The following is a 16,048-nucleotide window of genomic DNA, read 5'->3' as shown; positions in this document are numbered from 1 at the left end:
TCTGATCCTCACCAATTTTGTAGGCTTAGACTTTTATTGCCGACATAAAAATATCTCATTTCGATCGTGGGAAAGGTGGGAAAGGTAAACCCTTGGGATGATTAATTTCACACTGATCATACTCTACAAACATGCTGATCCACTTAAAATGTGCTGAGTCTAATATCCAATGGTTGGAAATTCTTAAAAGACTATCAATTGCGTAGTTAACAAAACAATTAAAATCCATATAAAATGTTTTTATTCTAATTTTAAAATAGGAAACTTTTAAATATCAAACTCCCAACAATATTGTGGGTAAGCGATCAGATCAGTCAATGTAGAAACAAATTATTATTGGCAGGGAGACTTCTAGATGTAATCAAATAGGTTGTTTGGAATATTGAGGGTTGATTTTGACGCTAACTTTAACAATTATGTAGAATTACCAAACATCATTGGACTTCTTCAACAGTCTCTAGGATAACCCATTGGATCCTATAAAAAAGAACCCCATCATAACCTTTGAGTTAGGTGGCCACCCAATAATATTTGTTAAGAAAAGTACCAAAGACTTGTCAAAGACCATTGTCTCCAGACCCATAATACGCTGATTTCAAAATGGTAGGCCAACCATCACGCTGGAAAATTTGAGTGGTCCTTTGAGAAGAATCCAAAGTATAATTTCACATTGCAAGCTAGCATTAGCTGGAATGCCCCTCTTTAATTTCAGACTCACTGTGGCGTCTTCCTTGGAACCCCCTTCAAAAGGGGTTGCTGCCTTGACTTTTATACATCAGAACGCTTGTAATCACTACGCATCATCATCAACCTGGTCTCCTAAACTTTGTAGATATAGCTGACCGGCCAACTGGGGGTTTGAAAATTTTATTTTCCTTGAGAAAAAGTTGACAGAGGCATACTGTTTGATGTAGTTCTAGTAGGGTTGCTGCTAAAAAAATCCGTGACTGCTGCACCACAGCATTGCAAGGTGGAAAAATATTGTTGTGTCTGTCTGCCAACTCCCTTCTAACTGATTGCTGGGGAACCAGTCTTCCATTGAATACAGTCCATTTCAGCTTAAGTTTATGTGGCCATGAAGTATTCACTATAAAACAATCCATCTCGAACAATGGAGGATTTTTGTATTTCACTGAAAAGTGAAAGAGGAAGAAGACGATGGTAGGGGAAAACTCTAGCAGGCCATGACTGGCCTTGTTGCCCACCGGTGTATGTGTATATGCAGTATGCATCTAGATGCATCAGGCACTGCAGCTGGTAGGACAGCCTAAAAAGGGAGGCTTGGAGCTTGGAGCTTGGAACTTGGAACTGGGAACCTACCTGCTGATGAAGTATAAGAGCTTCTGAGCTAGTTTTTGAGCTATGAAGGGGCCATACATACGTGCAAGAAACATGTGCTGCAAGCACGGATGATCATTGCAGCAACAGTAATAAAAGTACTGAGTCATAATACTAACAACTTGTCCAGAAATCAAAGCATTTGATGATCAGTATCCTCTTGCTAAAAAGCCCACATGATAGGCCCTGCAAACTTACTGCATTAGTTTGGCAGCACTTGATGTAAGCTCTGTTAAGTGTTATCAGTGCTTGATGCCATGTTTATGTGATTGATGGATTCATACGCATATGACCTTTATGACTAGAGCATCCTCTTGAGATTTGTGAATCTCATGACATGAAGATAAGGTCAGCTTTGAGACTAGGTAAAAGGAAGTATTTACCCAGACCGAGTGGGAAAAGATCAATTATAAAAAAAAAAGAAAAAAAAAAGGGAATTGTGGGGTACCAAGAAAGGAGCTTGGGTGCTTAAAAAGAGGCCAGTAATTAACACCCCTGCATCCCATTAAACATATATCCCACTTTTTAATAAGGGTACTCATATACAAATGAGTTGTTGCCCTTTTGATATCAAGTGGGCTTCCCCAAAATCAACTCATTTGTGCATAATGCAGTGAGAGAGCCATGAGGGGAAAGAGGGAAGAGGGCTGATGATCATTATTCATTAGAGGATTCCTTATGTTCATAGATTCAAAAAAAAAACAAACAAACTAATGAATACTTAAATGATGAAAAAAGCCAAACCCCATCAAATTAAGGATTGGAATTTCATGGAGATTGACATGTAAGAAACAGTGGAGGTCCAAGGTGTACCATTCTATATAGGAAGGACTGAAAAGAGAAAACCCTTTGTCTCTTTCATGCCATTTTGAGGAGGGCTTTTTCCTCTATTATATTCAAAAGAGGTGCCCTTATCCTATGCTTGAAAATCAATATGACCCCTCTCCCTCTCTCTCTCTCTCACTTGACAACTTGTTCATGCTGCACGTTTCAAACTTGTTAATAAGTCACATGTGACAATAATTTCATTAGGAGAAGATTTTTCTCGCACGAGATAGATTACCTAAAACATTGACCAAAACAAAATCATGTGGTGTTTTATTGACCTAAATTTTAATGACTTGACCCACATGTCAACATAAATCTCGTCAAAGTGCTAATTTTGTTTACCATGAAAAAACGAATTTTCTCTTTCCTTTTTCTTAGAAACCCAACTATGTGACCACCTTATTTTTATCACACCAAAACCAAATAATGATGATGAATAACATAAATATTTGTGATGGTGGGAGTGAATTTGTGAGCCAACAGATGGAACAATGTATGGTGTTTGATGGTATGAACTTTTTAAGGAGGCATTTGGGGACAAAACAAAATTGAAGAGAAGGCAGCGAAAAACCCTAGCAGAAAAGAGAAAGCAGGCAAACAGAGGAGTAGGTGTAAAAAATTAAAAAGAGTACAGCTTTCAAAAAAAAACCTCGTCCCCTTCCCATGAGAGGGATTTGCCCATAAACCGTAGGGTACCCTACTTTTATCAAACAACAGATATTTATTCACTATTGTTTGAGACTTTATTTCATGTCATGTCATGCAAGTAGCACAAGCCCACATCAACTCCGTTGGCCTTAAGGAGGGAAAGGAAGAAAGCAGAAAAAAAAAAAAAAAAGGGGAAGAAATTAGGGGGAGAGAGCGCCCTTTAACCCTCCACCCCACGACATTTGTTTTGGATTGTCCAGCTCATTCAACACCCACACCAACTTCTCTCTCTAAAATGCTTTCTCTCTCTCTACGATAAACTCTCTCTCTCCTTTTCAACGTTTTCTCCACCAGATCTCTCGGGGTGAGCCGTGGAGATGCGCGCTCATTGAGAGACTTTTTCTTGGTTGTGCTTTTCCATGTTACCAAACGCGGCCCTTGGACTTACCCCCATGTTATTTTTCTGATTGGTTTTCTTGGTTTATTTCGTGAGTTTTTTTGGGTTGATTAGATCTGGGGGTTTTGTATTTTTTGGAGGTAGAGGAGAAATGGAGAATGGGGGTGGCGGTGGCGGGGAGTTGATGTTCAGTGATGAGGAATTGCGAGAGATAAGTGGGGTTAAGAGAGGTGGAGATTATGTGGAGGTGACGTGTGGGTGTACCAGCCATAGATATGGTGATGCTGTTGGACGGCTTAGGGTTTTCATTGGTGGTGATCTTGAAATCACCTGTGAATGCACCCCTGGTTGTCAGGAAGGTTTCTCTCTCCGGACCCTCTCTCCATATATAAGCATATTCTTTTGCTCTTCTTGGGAAATGGGTTTTGATTTTTATGCATGTTGATGTGTGTATGTGTTTGGTTTGTGGTGGACTGGGTTAGGAGTTCATCGCTGCCACAAAAAGAATGTATATTTGATGAAGAGTTTTACTGTTTTTGCCAAATGGGTTTTGATTCTTATGCATGTTGAATATGTGTATATCGAGTTTTAAGGTACATGGGCCGTGAAGTTAATGTCACCCACTTTGTTTCTTTCATCTGTTTTGGAATAGAATGTGGATTGATGAAAGTCTATGTAAGATGTTTAGGTTTTCTGTCACACAGTTCATGTGTATGTTGATTTGTCTGAGTGACGAACTTCTCTTTTCTTATCATACAACAGGATAGTGCAATTCTAGTCTTTACGTTTCTTACTCTATAGGGTATGGTTTAGATTCACCGATGGCCTGTGTATTGATTAAAGGACCTTCCTTTGAGCCGTTGTGGAATGGTTACGCCCACACTCTCATTGTTGATGCTATTGTAAGATGCCTGGCGTAGGTTCTTTGACATTGGTATTTGATTCTAAGATTCTGTTTTTTCTGTTTGACCAAGTAAAACTCTGTATTATCATATGGCAAGCTTCACGAATCAAATGGGCTTTGTCTATGATCTGATGTCGTGTTTTTTCCTGATAAGTCAAGACAAGAGCAGTAAGTCTATATTTTTTTTTTTCATCCTTTACCTCAGAATTTCATGGCAAGAAGTCATGTCTTCTTATGATTTTAATGAGAAGCATGCACATGGGATTTCAAGTTATTATAAGGTTCTGTGATTTTGAGTGTTTTGAGTTTGTTTCTATTTTTATGGTGCTGTGATCAGAAATCACCATGCAGAAGGAATAGATTTCCTCACATGACAATTGGTGGTCTGAGTGGAAAGGAATTTAATCTGCCCTAACATGATTGTGTACTTCTGGTTAGTCGTATGGCTAGACCTGTAATTCAGCGTCTAATGAAAAGTTCAAAAATTCCTGCAAAAGTTTGATTATTAAGTATTGCCTGTTGAATAATTGGTTTTAAATTAGCTCAAGTGTTTGACATAAGTTAAAGGGCCAAAGTCGGATAAGTACTCAAAACTTTGAGAAGTTTTAATGGCAAAAATTAAGCTCAGGATTGAACTAATGATTTTCTCTTCACATCTCCAGAAAACTTAGGCATCCAGCCGAGAGTGGATTCTGTTTGTAGGAGTAATGGATAACGCAAAGTGAGAAAAAGCCATTCTTTTATCAAAGTTGCCCAAACTTTTCAAGAGCAAGTTCACAACAGGTGTTTGGACCCACGTTGAGATCATTTAGGCACAAAACTTATCATTAAGTTGCTTATGGCTATCTAGTCTGTAATTATTCATCTTTGTACCCTCAGTCCTATTCTTACTTTATCAAAAGAATATGGTGGATGCAATGGGCAAGAGCATCGCGTTAATGTTTTAGATCTTGGTAGATATGATCTTTAAGACGATACCCAACAAGTGGTAGTTGATACCCATAATTCCATCATGTGCTACACTTGTCAGGATGTGGTCAATTCATGAGAAACATCAGTATTCCAGTGTCCAGTACATCTGCCTGTAGTATACTATTGTTACATTTGAGGATTTAATTCTTTTTTTTTTCCTCAGATTCTTGGTGTGATCATTTAATTTTCTAATTTTCCTTGATAAATGAATTTTTTCATGTTTCTAAATCAGTGATTTTCATGACTAGACAAGTTGACCCCAGCTGCATTTGAGAAGCATTCTGGAAGAGAGACAGCTAGGAAATGGAAGAACAATGTCTGGGTAATAGTTAATGGGGAGAAGGTTCCATTGTCAAAGACAGTGCTGCTTAAATACTACAATCAAGCATCAAAAAATGCTAATGGGTCTCACAGATCCCATAATGGACGAGTATGTCATCGAGATGAATTTGTTCGCTGTACTAGGTGTAACAAGGAGCGCAGGTTTCGTCTCCGGTCTAAAGAGGAATGCCGAATTCACCATGATGCTTTGGCAGATGTGAATTGGAAATGTCCTGATCTGCCATATGACAAGTATGATTCCATCCTGCTCTTCTTAAATAACTTGTTTTCCATTTTTTTTAATGATACCTGTTAGAGTTTGTTCTTTCTGATATATGCCATTAGCATTCTAGATTATGTTATTGAATTTTATCTTTTCACCCCACTAAAACATATATAGAAATATGAGGTCAGTTCCATTTAGAGAGCAGAAAGAAAAAAAATGGTGGAGATTGCTAATCATTTTCAGCTGCTTTTCTTTGTTAGTTCCAGCTGCAGCTGTATCTTAATTGTTTGCTTCCTGTGCTGGCCTGTCCCAGATTTCGGTCCATGTTATGCATTCTTTATATTGTTACAACAGCTTCTCTTGAATCCCTTCCTCCACCCACCGTTCTAGTGTAATAAAGGTACTTGAGCTAGTGTAGCATTCCCAAGCACTATCCTCATTTGCAGCCCTGGGATATAAAACAGTGGATCTACCAGCAGCAGAGGCTGCGTACACATGTTCACCTGTTTTTATACTACCATAGGCAAGAGCAGTTGCTGATATCGAGTGTCTAGTGTTTCATTTGCATGTTAAGGGCATTTTCAGTTGTAGCACCATGAAGTATTTTGTGCCTGTAACTAACCTATAAGGTGGCAGTTTTCCTCCTAAAGTCATTAGTTGGAGATACAAGTTGCTCAATACAATTCAAGGAATGTGGAGTTTAGTGTATTGGAGTCTTAGTAATGTTGATTAACTTGGTAAATGGTAACTGTCTAAGTCCAAAGAAGGCCCTTCTCATGTCATAGTTGAAGTGTGAAGAAAACATGAACTAGTGGGCTAGGGAATTTATCATCTCAAATCAAAAGACTCCAATCTGTTTTTCAGAGGCTTTTTCTAGTTGCTAAATATCTGTGGAGGCTTGAGATGTTGAAATGTAAAAACTTGTTTTTATTCTTTGATCCAAACATCACAGAAAATGAAGGTTGTTTTACAATGTCCACTGGATGAAATGTGAATCAACCTGTATGCCATTAGGCATAGGAATGATCAGATTTGGAAATTTAACTGCTGTGTGTGTTATTCTCTTTCACGCATTAGCATAGTGATTATTAAAGAGTGAGTAATAATGATCGCTTCCAATATATTTCTGGTTTCTTCCTCATACATCTCTTACAATCCCCAAAAAGGACTTTTCATTTATTAGACAATTATAAGTTCTAGCTGCTGTATGGTTCATTGTCCCTCTTGGGTTTGTGTAAGGATTGATGATTCTAAAATATTATCATGACAAACATTGAATTTGTGGTACAATGGTGCCAGCTGAATTGTTGTAACAACTTTTCTTGCTAAAAGGACATTTAATCTTTCTGGGTATATGTATGCATTGCTGTTGAATTCCCAAGTCAGTGAACTATTCAGTAGACCATGTAAGTGATTAATTATTGCATATTTATATTTATCAGAATCTCATTGAATTATAGTCAAATATTTTTATGCATGTGTTGTACGACTGCTGCAATAAAACTGGTTTATATTGAAAATTTGAGTAAGACAACTTTGTGTCCCTCCTAAAGAAAGTATAGGTAATAGCAGAACTCATTTTTCTGTTAAAAGTGTGTGCTGGAGTGAATCAACTAGTTCGACGTAATTCACAATAAAGACATTGCAATGATAAGATGAGTGTCATAATGAATAAGGATATAGTCAATGATAATTTTAATTTTATGAAATTAATGTATGGTCTGTTGTCTATTAAACAAGTTGTAGGTGAGAGGATTATGTGTATTTGCATCATTAGCAATTAAAAGAATGTGTTATATAGGTAATAGCAGAGCTCATCTTTCTGTTAAAAGTGTGCTGGTGTGAATCTATTAGTTCGATGTAATTCACAGTAAAGGCATTGCAATGATAAGATGAGTGTCATAATGAATAAAGATATAGTCCATGATAATTTTAATTTTATGAAATCAAGGTATGGTTTGTTTATTAAATGAGTTGTAGGTGAGAGGATTATGTGTATTCCTATCATTCAGAATTAGAAGAATGTGTTACAAGGATATTTTTGAAGGATGGATCAAATCAGAAGTCCTCACAGGAAGAAAGTCTAAGTTAGGTCAACCTAATGGTTATGTAAGACAAGGATGCTAAGTTAATATGAGTAAAGGTGTAACATATCATGTCTCAAGGAGTGTAGGATGCATGTCAATGCATGTGGATGCTGGTGTCATGATGACTGGTGCTTGACACATCAATCTTCAATAAGAAAAATTGTCCTACATAATATAGTCGAATGAAGTTTTGAATTTCCTCTCTCTGCAAGGAGATTTCTGCTTTTGATTCTGTCACATTCTTTTCCTTGTTAAATTTCATTCCTCATGCAAAAGGTTGTTTTCAAGGTTGGAATCAGTATGAGATACAACACTTGAGTTTGAAATGGTTTGCAATCTTGCCTTACATAATAGATTCCCTTGATAAATGAAAGGCTTATAATAGAAAATTGGAAGAATGGGGGCTTATTTTGATGATCTTTGTGGGTAAGAGGAAAAAGGGGGGTGAATTAAACTGAGGGGGAGCATGGTCGTGGTTGGTGTTGGAAAGAAAAGGAGTATAGAGGTTTGTGAAGGATGAAGAGATTAAAGGTTTTTACATTTGGGACTCTAGACTTGTAGAGGACTCCTGGTAGAACAAATATGCAAGTTTCACTAGTTTTATTTTGTTTTCTTTAATATGAGAAATGGCGCTATAGCAGCCCTGTTACAGCAGTTACAACATATAATTGACTGTTATAAAAGCAACAAAACCATTATGATGATGTGGTATTGTTGGATTTGAAGGAGGCCTAAATAGCCACCATATATTGTTGTGGGAGCAGCCATATGTTATGTAAAACAGCTATAACCCTGGAATGTGTTGAAAAGCTATGCCAATGCTTTATATAAATCATTCTAGAATTTGAGAGCCAAAACCCCTTTCTTGTCTTTATTTGATGTAACTACTTGCGCTGGCTGAGAGCAAAAAAATAGTTTAGTCAAATCACACATGAGCAGGTTCTATACTGATTGGAAAAGAATAGTCCTAAATAGTCTCCAAGTGAAACTGGGCCTTTGTGTGGAAATGAGAGTGCTAAGTTTTTTATGGACTGATAACCCTTGGTGAATCGCTTTTCTAATTCACTTGTTTCATATTTTGGTGATCTGTCATTGCTTGTTACAAGGAAAATGACTTTTAGTTGTTTGGGTAAAAACCTTAAAATCATCCATAATGAGCTGCAAGGAGAGCATTCATAGGGTTGTTTGAAACTGAGATATCACTTGATGTCATTGACACATAAAGATGCTTTTGTTAATATTTTGTTGTGGAGTAACAAATTGATATGGAAAACCAGGCTTGCATTAGTATTTCTAATGCCTTGATCTCTTTACAGTGACGTATTTTTTAAATTTATGTGTGCATTTCTGGCATTGGTTTTGTTTGGGGAAATAATCTTTTTCCTTTTTTTAACTTTCAAGAATGCAAATTTCTATGTTGCTAAAATATTATGCCAAGAATGCCATGCTAACCCATTAAATACGCGACATGCTTAATCTATCAACCTAGATGGCACAACTGAACTTGTGTATGGATTGACTTCTAATCATGGTATTAAATATTCATTAAAATTGTTTTCTTGTTGAGCCTACCCTGACCCTGAGTACTATTTTTGGTGGAATGGTCAAAGATTTGCTTTTAACCCATGTTCATTAAACACTTCATTGCATGTTTTAATAAACAATAGGTGTAAGGAAGACTGACTAGTAACTACTTGCTTTAATTTATGGTTGCTTAGTTCAAATTCATACTGTGATCGAAAAGAGAAGATTAAAATATAGTTTAATTTTAGTGGACTTCTTTGTCAACTTCTCAAAGAACCAGGTGGTACTTGTTTTTGTGGGGAGCTACTTGAACTTTGAAATAATAAAAGTTTATTATAGAAACTTAATTGGGTATGATTACGTCTATAGTGGCCTTTTAGGCATATGTGCTGAATTATGAATTAGGGGAATGGGTGTTAAGAATGCAACTGCCCTCTGCTGTGCATGCACTTGTTTCAACTAGTCAACACCGTGCCATTATTTTTCTGGAGTTCATTTGTTCAAATGCTTAATTTATGAATTGATATCCCAGGCTTTCCTGTGTTTCAGAATAACATGTGAGGACGAAGAAGAACGTGCAAGCCGCAGGGTGTACAGAGGTTGCTTACGATCTCCTACATGCAGGGGTTGCACCTCCTGTGTATGTTTTGGATGTGAAATCTGCCGCTTCTCAGATTGCAGTTGCCAGACCTGCATCGACTTCACAAGGAATGCAGTAGCTTGAGACTCCAGAGTCCTTTCAAGTCATAATATTCCTTTCTCCATTTTGGTGGGACCCTTTTTTTCCTGTTGCTTCATTGCTTAGCCCCAAACCCCACATTTACACAATTCCCATCAGTGACAATTCCTATGTTAAACTTGAAGTTCTAGTCTTCGAGTTCAGTTTTCTGCTTGCTCGATGACTAGTTTAGAACCTGAGAATTCAGTAATTTATTCTCTAAATTGGAAATTTACATTGGGCATTCCAAGAAGATGTTCCATTTTCGGTGTCCTAATCTTATGCTGTTTACTCCATTTTATTTTATTTTTTATGCTTTCTGCAAGTATGTACTTAAAATTTGGTATTGACTATTGAGTAGCTTACCATATTCTCAGCATAGGACAGTAAGGCAAAATCACAGTTGGACCTTGAAACCATATGCTTTATGGAAATATAGGACCTTAGAAGTAACCAGTGGAGATGAAGGTGGTGCTGATACTCTGAATGCATGTGTTGCCACTCTGTCAGACACTTGCAGGTGCTTCAAGGGTGAACTTTAACCAGTTGGCATCCCAGTTTCAGAGGAAGGGAAAGATTTCAAAAAATGCTGACAAAAGTACTATAATTTAATGAGCATGGCAAGGAAATTAAGGGTTCTGTTTGGCTTGGTACTAAAACTGAATCTGCTTCGTCCTTGATTTTATGATGGAATCTGCTGACTGCTCTGCCTGCACTTAGAACCACATAACTTGGACCAGTGGGTAATAAAAAAACCGAGGAAATTATTGAGGGGCAATCTGTCATGTTAGTTTCAACTTTCAAATGTGTCACATCCAAGTCATAAAGTGAATACCCACAAAATCGTAAAGCTCTCGTTTTCCAATATACTTAATATTAACCTTGAGACAACGTAGGAAAGTTAAAAGGGGAACTACTACGCTTTTACCATTTCTACTTTTTCAGGTTGCGAAGGTTTTCATCATAAGAACACAGCGAAGCTACGTGAGAAACATTGTAAGACCTGCTACTGTAAGGGACTTGTAGAACACATGGTAAACTTCCCTTAGATTTTTTTTTTGATAGATGACACATGGTAAACTTCACTTGGATTGCTGTTGGCCTCGTCCTCCTCCTCTTCCACCTGCAAAGCGACCACCCCCTCTGTGAAATGGTTTCTTCCCGCGACCAAAGGATGCTCGCTGATTAAATTGCTGGGAAGCTTGGATTTTACCCTGAGTAACAGCAGGTGGTTGCACATCACAACTCTGTCCCATAGGCAATCCGCTGGACAAAGCTCCTTGCTCTCCTGCACTTATGATGGGGCGTGCATGTTGGCCCTGCAAACCCATCCCAAATGCTGCTTGATTGAGGCCACTTTGAGCTCCCAACCCAGGCCAAGGTGGATATGTGGGCCTCATGAAGAAATTTGCCTGCCCAGAAGATAAGACAGCATTAGGAAATGCTGCATGACCAGGATCAAATTGCTGCTGAAACAGCATTCCATTCGGCATTGGCATTTGGAAGGGATGCGGGTGATGGTTCTGTGGGGGCCATGGCAGTGTGTCTGTGGGAAAGCTATTAGGAAAGACTGTGTTTTGTTGCTGCTGACAAGGCATTATTCCACTTGCCCAGATTCCACTTGGAGGTGGGATAAAACCAGCAACCTGTGCCATCTGCGGATATGGTGGAACAAGTCCTCCACCAGCGAAGAACTGCCCCACACCAAAAGGGCTTGATGCTGCCACCTGTGGTGTATGATGTTGGTCATGATCAGGAGTTTTTGAATGTTTATCATCAAAGAACTGATCCGCAGCCGTTGAATGTTGACCATTTTTCCAGGCCCCATCCCTATTTTTAACCTTCTTTCTTTTGTTCTTCTTGTTTCCAGGCTTCTGGTCATTTGTTCCCCTTTTTATCATCTTCAGCGTTTTCTTGTGCTCAGCCTCTTCCTCATCATCGGAAAATTCCACATCTGACACCTCTTCATCATTCTCTCCAGATGCATCATATCCCTTCTTATAAAGATTCCTCTCATTGAGAATATGATTGGCAAACTCTGGAACAAATGAGATGAAAGTGCCTTCATTGATCCCAGCAGGGACCTCACTATCAGAGTTATATCTAACCACATAGTAAGGGTTCTTGACAGGACCAAAGATTTCATCAACCAGCCCCAATGGGGACCTGCTTTCTGTTATCCAGAGAATAGAACCCTCAGTAAGAGGTTTGTGCTTCTCTGCCCCTTCTACAATGACTTTGGCACCAATAATCTGTAGACTCATATATAACACCAAGCTAATCCAATTAAAAATATATCGAAAATGAACACCGAGTTAGAGAATGGATCAATCAGTTCAGTAAAAAACATCATGCACAATTGAGACATCATCAGCATTTATGCTTAAAATATAAGGTTTGTTTTCCTATCCCAGAGTTTATGGATTTCCATGAGCTTACCGATGAAACAACTCCCACAGGCAGGGTCTGGTGATGTGGTTGCAAGGTTACATCCAATGGAGGAACTGGAGGGAGAGCCTGCAGGACAATGACAATATTATTATCAGAAAAATCGAATTGCACGATGCTATGAATGAAAGAACAAAAATACCAAACATAGAGGTTCACTAATATTTAGACATGGTAAAACAGGCTAGAGATTTCTCCTACACATGTACTTTCGCATCTTTATGAATTGAGTTCAAGACACAAATATATGTCATAGATTATCAAAGTAGCTGTTCAAAAAGTACTAACTTCTGTATTTGTTACTCACACACAGTTTACACAGCCAATGTCAATGCACTATCAGGTCCAAATAGCCTAAGTCAACCCAAATCCAAGGCATTTGTAACGACAACTAGCTGGTGCTACATTTCATACGCTAACCACAGAATCTCATAACAATATAATATTTAAAATGTGGGGAAGAAGATGTTTTATTACATAATCCTGATATTACATAATCCTGAATAAATGACTGCTATCCTCTGAAAGTTCAAAAGAGGTAACCAGAAGCTAGCTTCATCCATTGATCCCTCCTTGTTCTTGTTTACTCAAATGGATTAGTAGAACTTTCCTACCCTTTCCATGCCCATAAAGACGAGTTACATATACCTACTGCATGGTAATGGCAGCTGCAAGCTATAAGAGCCCCAGCTAACCAAATTATTCTCCTAGAGAACTCTAGGACCACACACAATCAACCCATCAAGTTAATGCTTGTATTTTAACCCACAAACAAATAACTAGACAATTGCATAAATATCTCATGCATATGATCTTAAAAAAGTTAACAAGAAGAATCAATAATTAAACTAAGTCATTTCGGAAACATCTAACGGAGCAATGATACTGAAAGAAGTGTCCATAAATTACGTGCATGACATATGAAATGCAACAAATTGTGTTACATTCATTTTCTGGTAGGCAATGCGCACTACATTTATTATGTATTATAAAATACAGCACAATTTCAATGGATTAAAATAGAAATAAACTATCACCAAGGCTATAATTATTTACCTCAATCTCATTCTTGGATTTAATTGCTCCTCCCTTAACATTCCCGCAGCTGTCATCTTCCCCATCATAATCACTTCCAGCAATCATCTCTTCCTCCTCCTCCTCCTCCTCCTCCTCATCATCATCATCATCTTCTTCTAAATCATCATCATGATGGCCGTAGTCATCCCTTATCTCCCCTTCTTCTACTTCTCCTTCCACACCCATCACCTCCTTCTCTTCCTCACCTCCCTCCTTTTCCTCCTTTTCCTCCTTTTCCTCCTCCTCCTCCGCGGGATCATCATCATCATCTCCACTTCTTGATGAAGATGATGATGATGAAGAAGAAGTTGAACTCTCAGACTCCGAACTACTTTCACTCTCGTCACCATCCCTGACTAAATCATCAGTCTTCAGAGTATCCGAATTATTTACTAAATGACCACTTTCCATACCGTCTCCACCAACACGAACGGAATCCTTCTCCAACCCGACCAAACTAACCTTCCCCATCTCTTCCTCAATCAAAGACCCCAAATTCCCAAATTTCATAGACTCCCCTCCTAACTTCTTCGCGCAACCATCAGACCCATCAAGAATTTGCTCCGAACTATTAACACTTGGCTTAGACCCATCAGCAATTGGACCCCCAAACGTAGTTTCTTTACAAGACCCTTCTTCCGCCATCTCAGTGCACTTCTCAGCGCCCGCAAGTTGAACCTTCTCTGAACCTACCCCATCCGGCTCTGACATTTCTTCAATCCACTTGTCTATATTTTCAAAATCGAGAAAAGAATCCGCGAAATTTAAACCACAATCATCGATTTTTTCATATGGATCAAGCGGGTCGTCGGAGTCCTTGAGTTTTGAACCTTGGTTGAGGTCTCCGGAGACGAATCCTACCATCTCCGAACACAGAAACAAGTGCTCTGCAGGGGAAATTTTGGCGGGCCGACAGAAAAGAGGGTATCCATAGCTACAGAAAATGGTGAAATATAAATAGTTTGTGAGACTCAGCGGAATTGTTTGGGAAAATACGTTACATGCTTCTTAAAACCCTTAAAACCCTAAAAGCTAGGGTTTTAGGTTTTGTAGTGATGATGGGTCCTGGGAACATGGGCTTTCCATGTTATGTTGGGCCCATATGGGGGCCTGCCCACTGTCTCCAAGCCAGGGTAAACCAGAAGCCCTAAAATTTGTTTCACTCACTATTGTTTCAGTGATATGGGCCTTTAGTTGGGCCTAATCGTTGTTTTACATTTTTACTTCTCTGAGGTTTCTCCATTTAACCTTGGGATAAGCCTCATAAAGCCCAAGCCCAGCCCACATCATCCCTCACCCTTTGTTGTCTTTAATTGATTTTGCAACACTTCTCAAAACTCCATACTAGACATTAATTCTCAATTTTTTCAAATAGTGAGCGTACACAAATATTTGACTTTTTATTAAGGTAAAAGTAATATATTGATATTAATTAATATAACTAAATCGAACTTATTGATAACAAATTCACTTTAATTATATTAATTGATATCAATAATATATTATTTTTAATTTTGTAGAAAAAAAGTCAAATATTTTGACATTTTCTATTTTACCAAAAAGCAAACACCATTGATGTTGTTTGTCCATTACATAATAACTCGAGTTTTTAAATTAAATTGTTAACTTAGCACGTATAAACCATAAAATAACTAATGTCTTTAGTTTTTTAATAATGAGATGATTGAGTGGGTGCATGAGCTTTAAAAGAAATACATAAAGAGATAAACATAGAAGTCAAAAGAGAGAGAATATTAGTTCAAATTGGCATTTAGCACAAAACATAGGCTTTTGGAATATTTTGAAATCATTGTACAAATTAGTCCATCTTTTTCCTCTTTCTTAAAAAAAGTTTGAAACCGCATTTTCCAAATATGGTTTCAATACAAATTTAGAAACCATGGTTTCAAAATTGGATTTCAAATGTGTCTTAAATTATATTTAAAAAATATGATTTCTAAATTTTTATTGAAAATACCATTTCAAATAATTATTTTTTTAAAATAGGGTTTATTATACTTTAAATGAAAATGATGATTTTACCCTCACTTAACCACGTCATGTGTTCAATACTGCGCATTCCGTTCATTACAACTAACACCATCACACAACCAATGTACATTGCATGTATGTATTAAGTATGGATGACACAGTCTTGAATTTTAAAGGGAGAATTACCCAATAGGGTAAGTTGGATGGTATAATTACTAGGAAGACTCACTTATCTCAAGGATTTTTAGAGGACAATTTTATCCTTGAATATGTTTTTTATATTATTTATAAATAAATTTAAAACTGTCAATGATGTGGGGCCCATACATGATGATAAGTATTTTATGGGCCCAAAAAAATGGTTGTTCACTTTTGAACAATCAAGTGACTATTTAAAAATTTGTTCTTTTTTCTTTTCTTTTTTTCAAAAAAATTGAGATTTTTTAAAGAACCTTGTAAAAAAAATAATTTTCAATAACTCATAAATAAAAATCATATCCTAAAGTTATTATATCGATTTATATATGGAACATACAATTAAAAACTTTGTTACCATAATAGAATGAAT

General features: G+C 37.5%; 2 protein-coding genes across 2 annotated transcripts; one reads left to right on the top strand and one right to left on the bottom strand.

Moving 5' to 3' along the window:
* Positions 1-2,823: 2,823 nt before the first annotated feature.
* LOC100265316 (protein ULTRAPETALA 1) lies at positions 2,824-10,259 on the top strand. The gene is made up of 3 exons (XM_002278628.5): positions 2,824-3,570; positions 5,336-5,660; positions 9,795-10,259. The coding sequence occupies exons 1-3, from the start codon at positions 3,363-3,365 to the stop codon at positions 9,967-9,969; spliced, it is 708 nt and encodes a 235-aa protein (XP_002278664.1). The 5' UTR covers positions 2,824-3,362; the 3' UTR covers positions 9,970-10,259.
* Positions 10,260-10,804: 545 nt separating this feature from the next.
* On the bottom strand, positions 10,805-14,617 carry LOC104880882 (H/ACA ribonucleoprotein complex non-core subunit NAF1). Its single transcript, XM_010658981.3, has 3 exons — positions 13,468-14,617; positions 12,403-12,480; positions 10,805-12,215 (listed from the first exon to the last, which is right to left on the bottom strand). Exons 1-3 carry the CDS (start codon positions 14,350-14,352, stop codon positions 11,046-11,048), a joined length of 2,133 nt encoding a protein of 710 aa, XP_010657283.1. The 5' UTR covers positions 14,353-14,617; the 3' UTR covers positions 10,805-11,045.
* Between the last annotated feature and the right edge of the window lie 1,431 nt (positions 14,618-16,048).

This window comes from Vitis vinifera, chromosome 12 (genome assembly GCF_030704535.1).
Source record: "Vitis vinifera cultivar Pinot Noir 40024 chromosome 12, ASM3070453v1".
NCBI classification, from domain to species: domain Eukaryota; kingdom Viridiplantae; phylum Streptophyta; class Magnoliopsida; order Vitales; family Vitaceae; genus Vitis; species Vitis vinifera.
This window is presented reverse-complemented; position numbering and strand designations above follow the sequence as displayed.

What these genes read in the sequence shown, in the direction of transcription:
- LOC100265316 (XM_002278628.5), top strand. Translation starts at nt 3,363, where the DNA reads ATGGAGAATGGGGGTGGCGGTGGCGGGGAGTTGATGTTCAGTGATGAG. An exon ending in CACCCCTGGTTGTCAGGAAG is followed by an intron (nt 3,571 to 5,335) that starts GTTTCTCTCTCC and finishes TTTCATGACTAG; the next exon opens with ACAAGTTGACCCCAGCTGCA. An exon ending in CCTGATCTGCCATATGACAA is followed by an intron (nt 5,661 to 9,794) that starts GTATGATTCCAT and finishes CCTGTGTTTCAG; the next exon opens with AATAACATGTGAGGACGAAG.
- LOC104880882 (XM_010658981.3), bottom strand. Translation starts at nt 14,352, where the DNA reads ATGGTAGGATTCGTCTCCGGAGACCTCAACCAAGGTTCAAAACTCAAG. An exon ending in AATCCAAGAATGAGATTGAG is followed by an intron (nt 12,481 to 13,467) that starts GTAAATAATTAT and finishes ATTGTCCTGCAG; the next exon opens with GCTCTCCCTCCAGTTCCTCC. An exon ending in CTGTGGGAGTTGTTTCATCG is followed by an intron (nt 12,216 to 12,402) that starts GTAAGCTCATGG and finishes ATGAGTCTACAG; the next exon opens with ATTATTGGTGCCAAAGTCAT.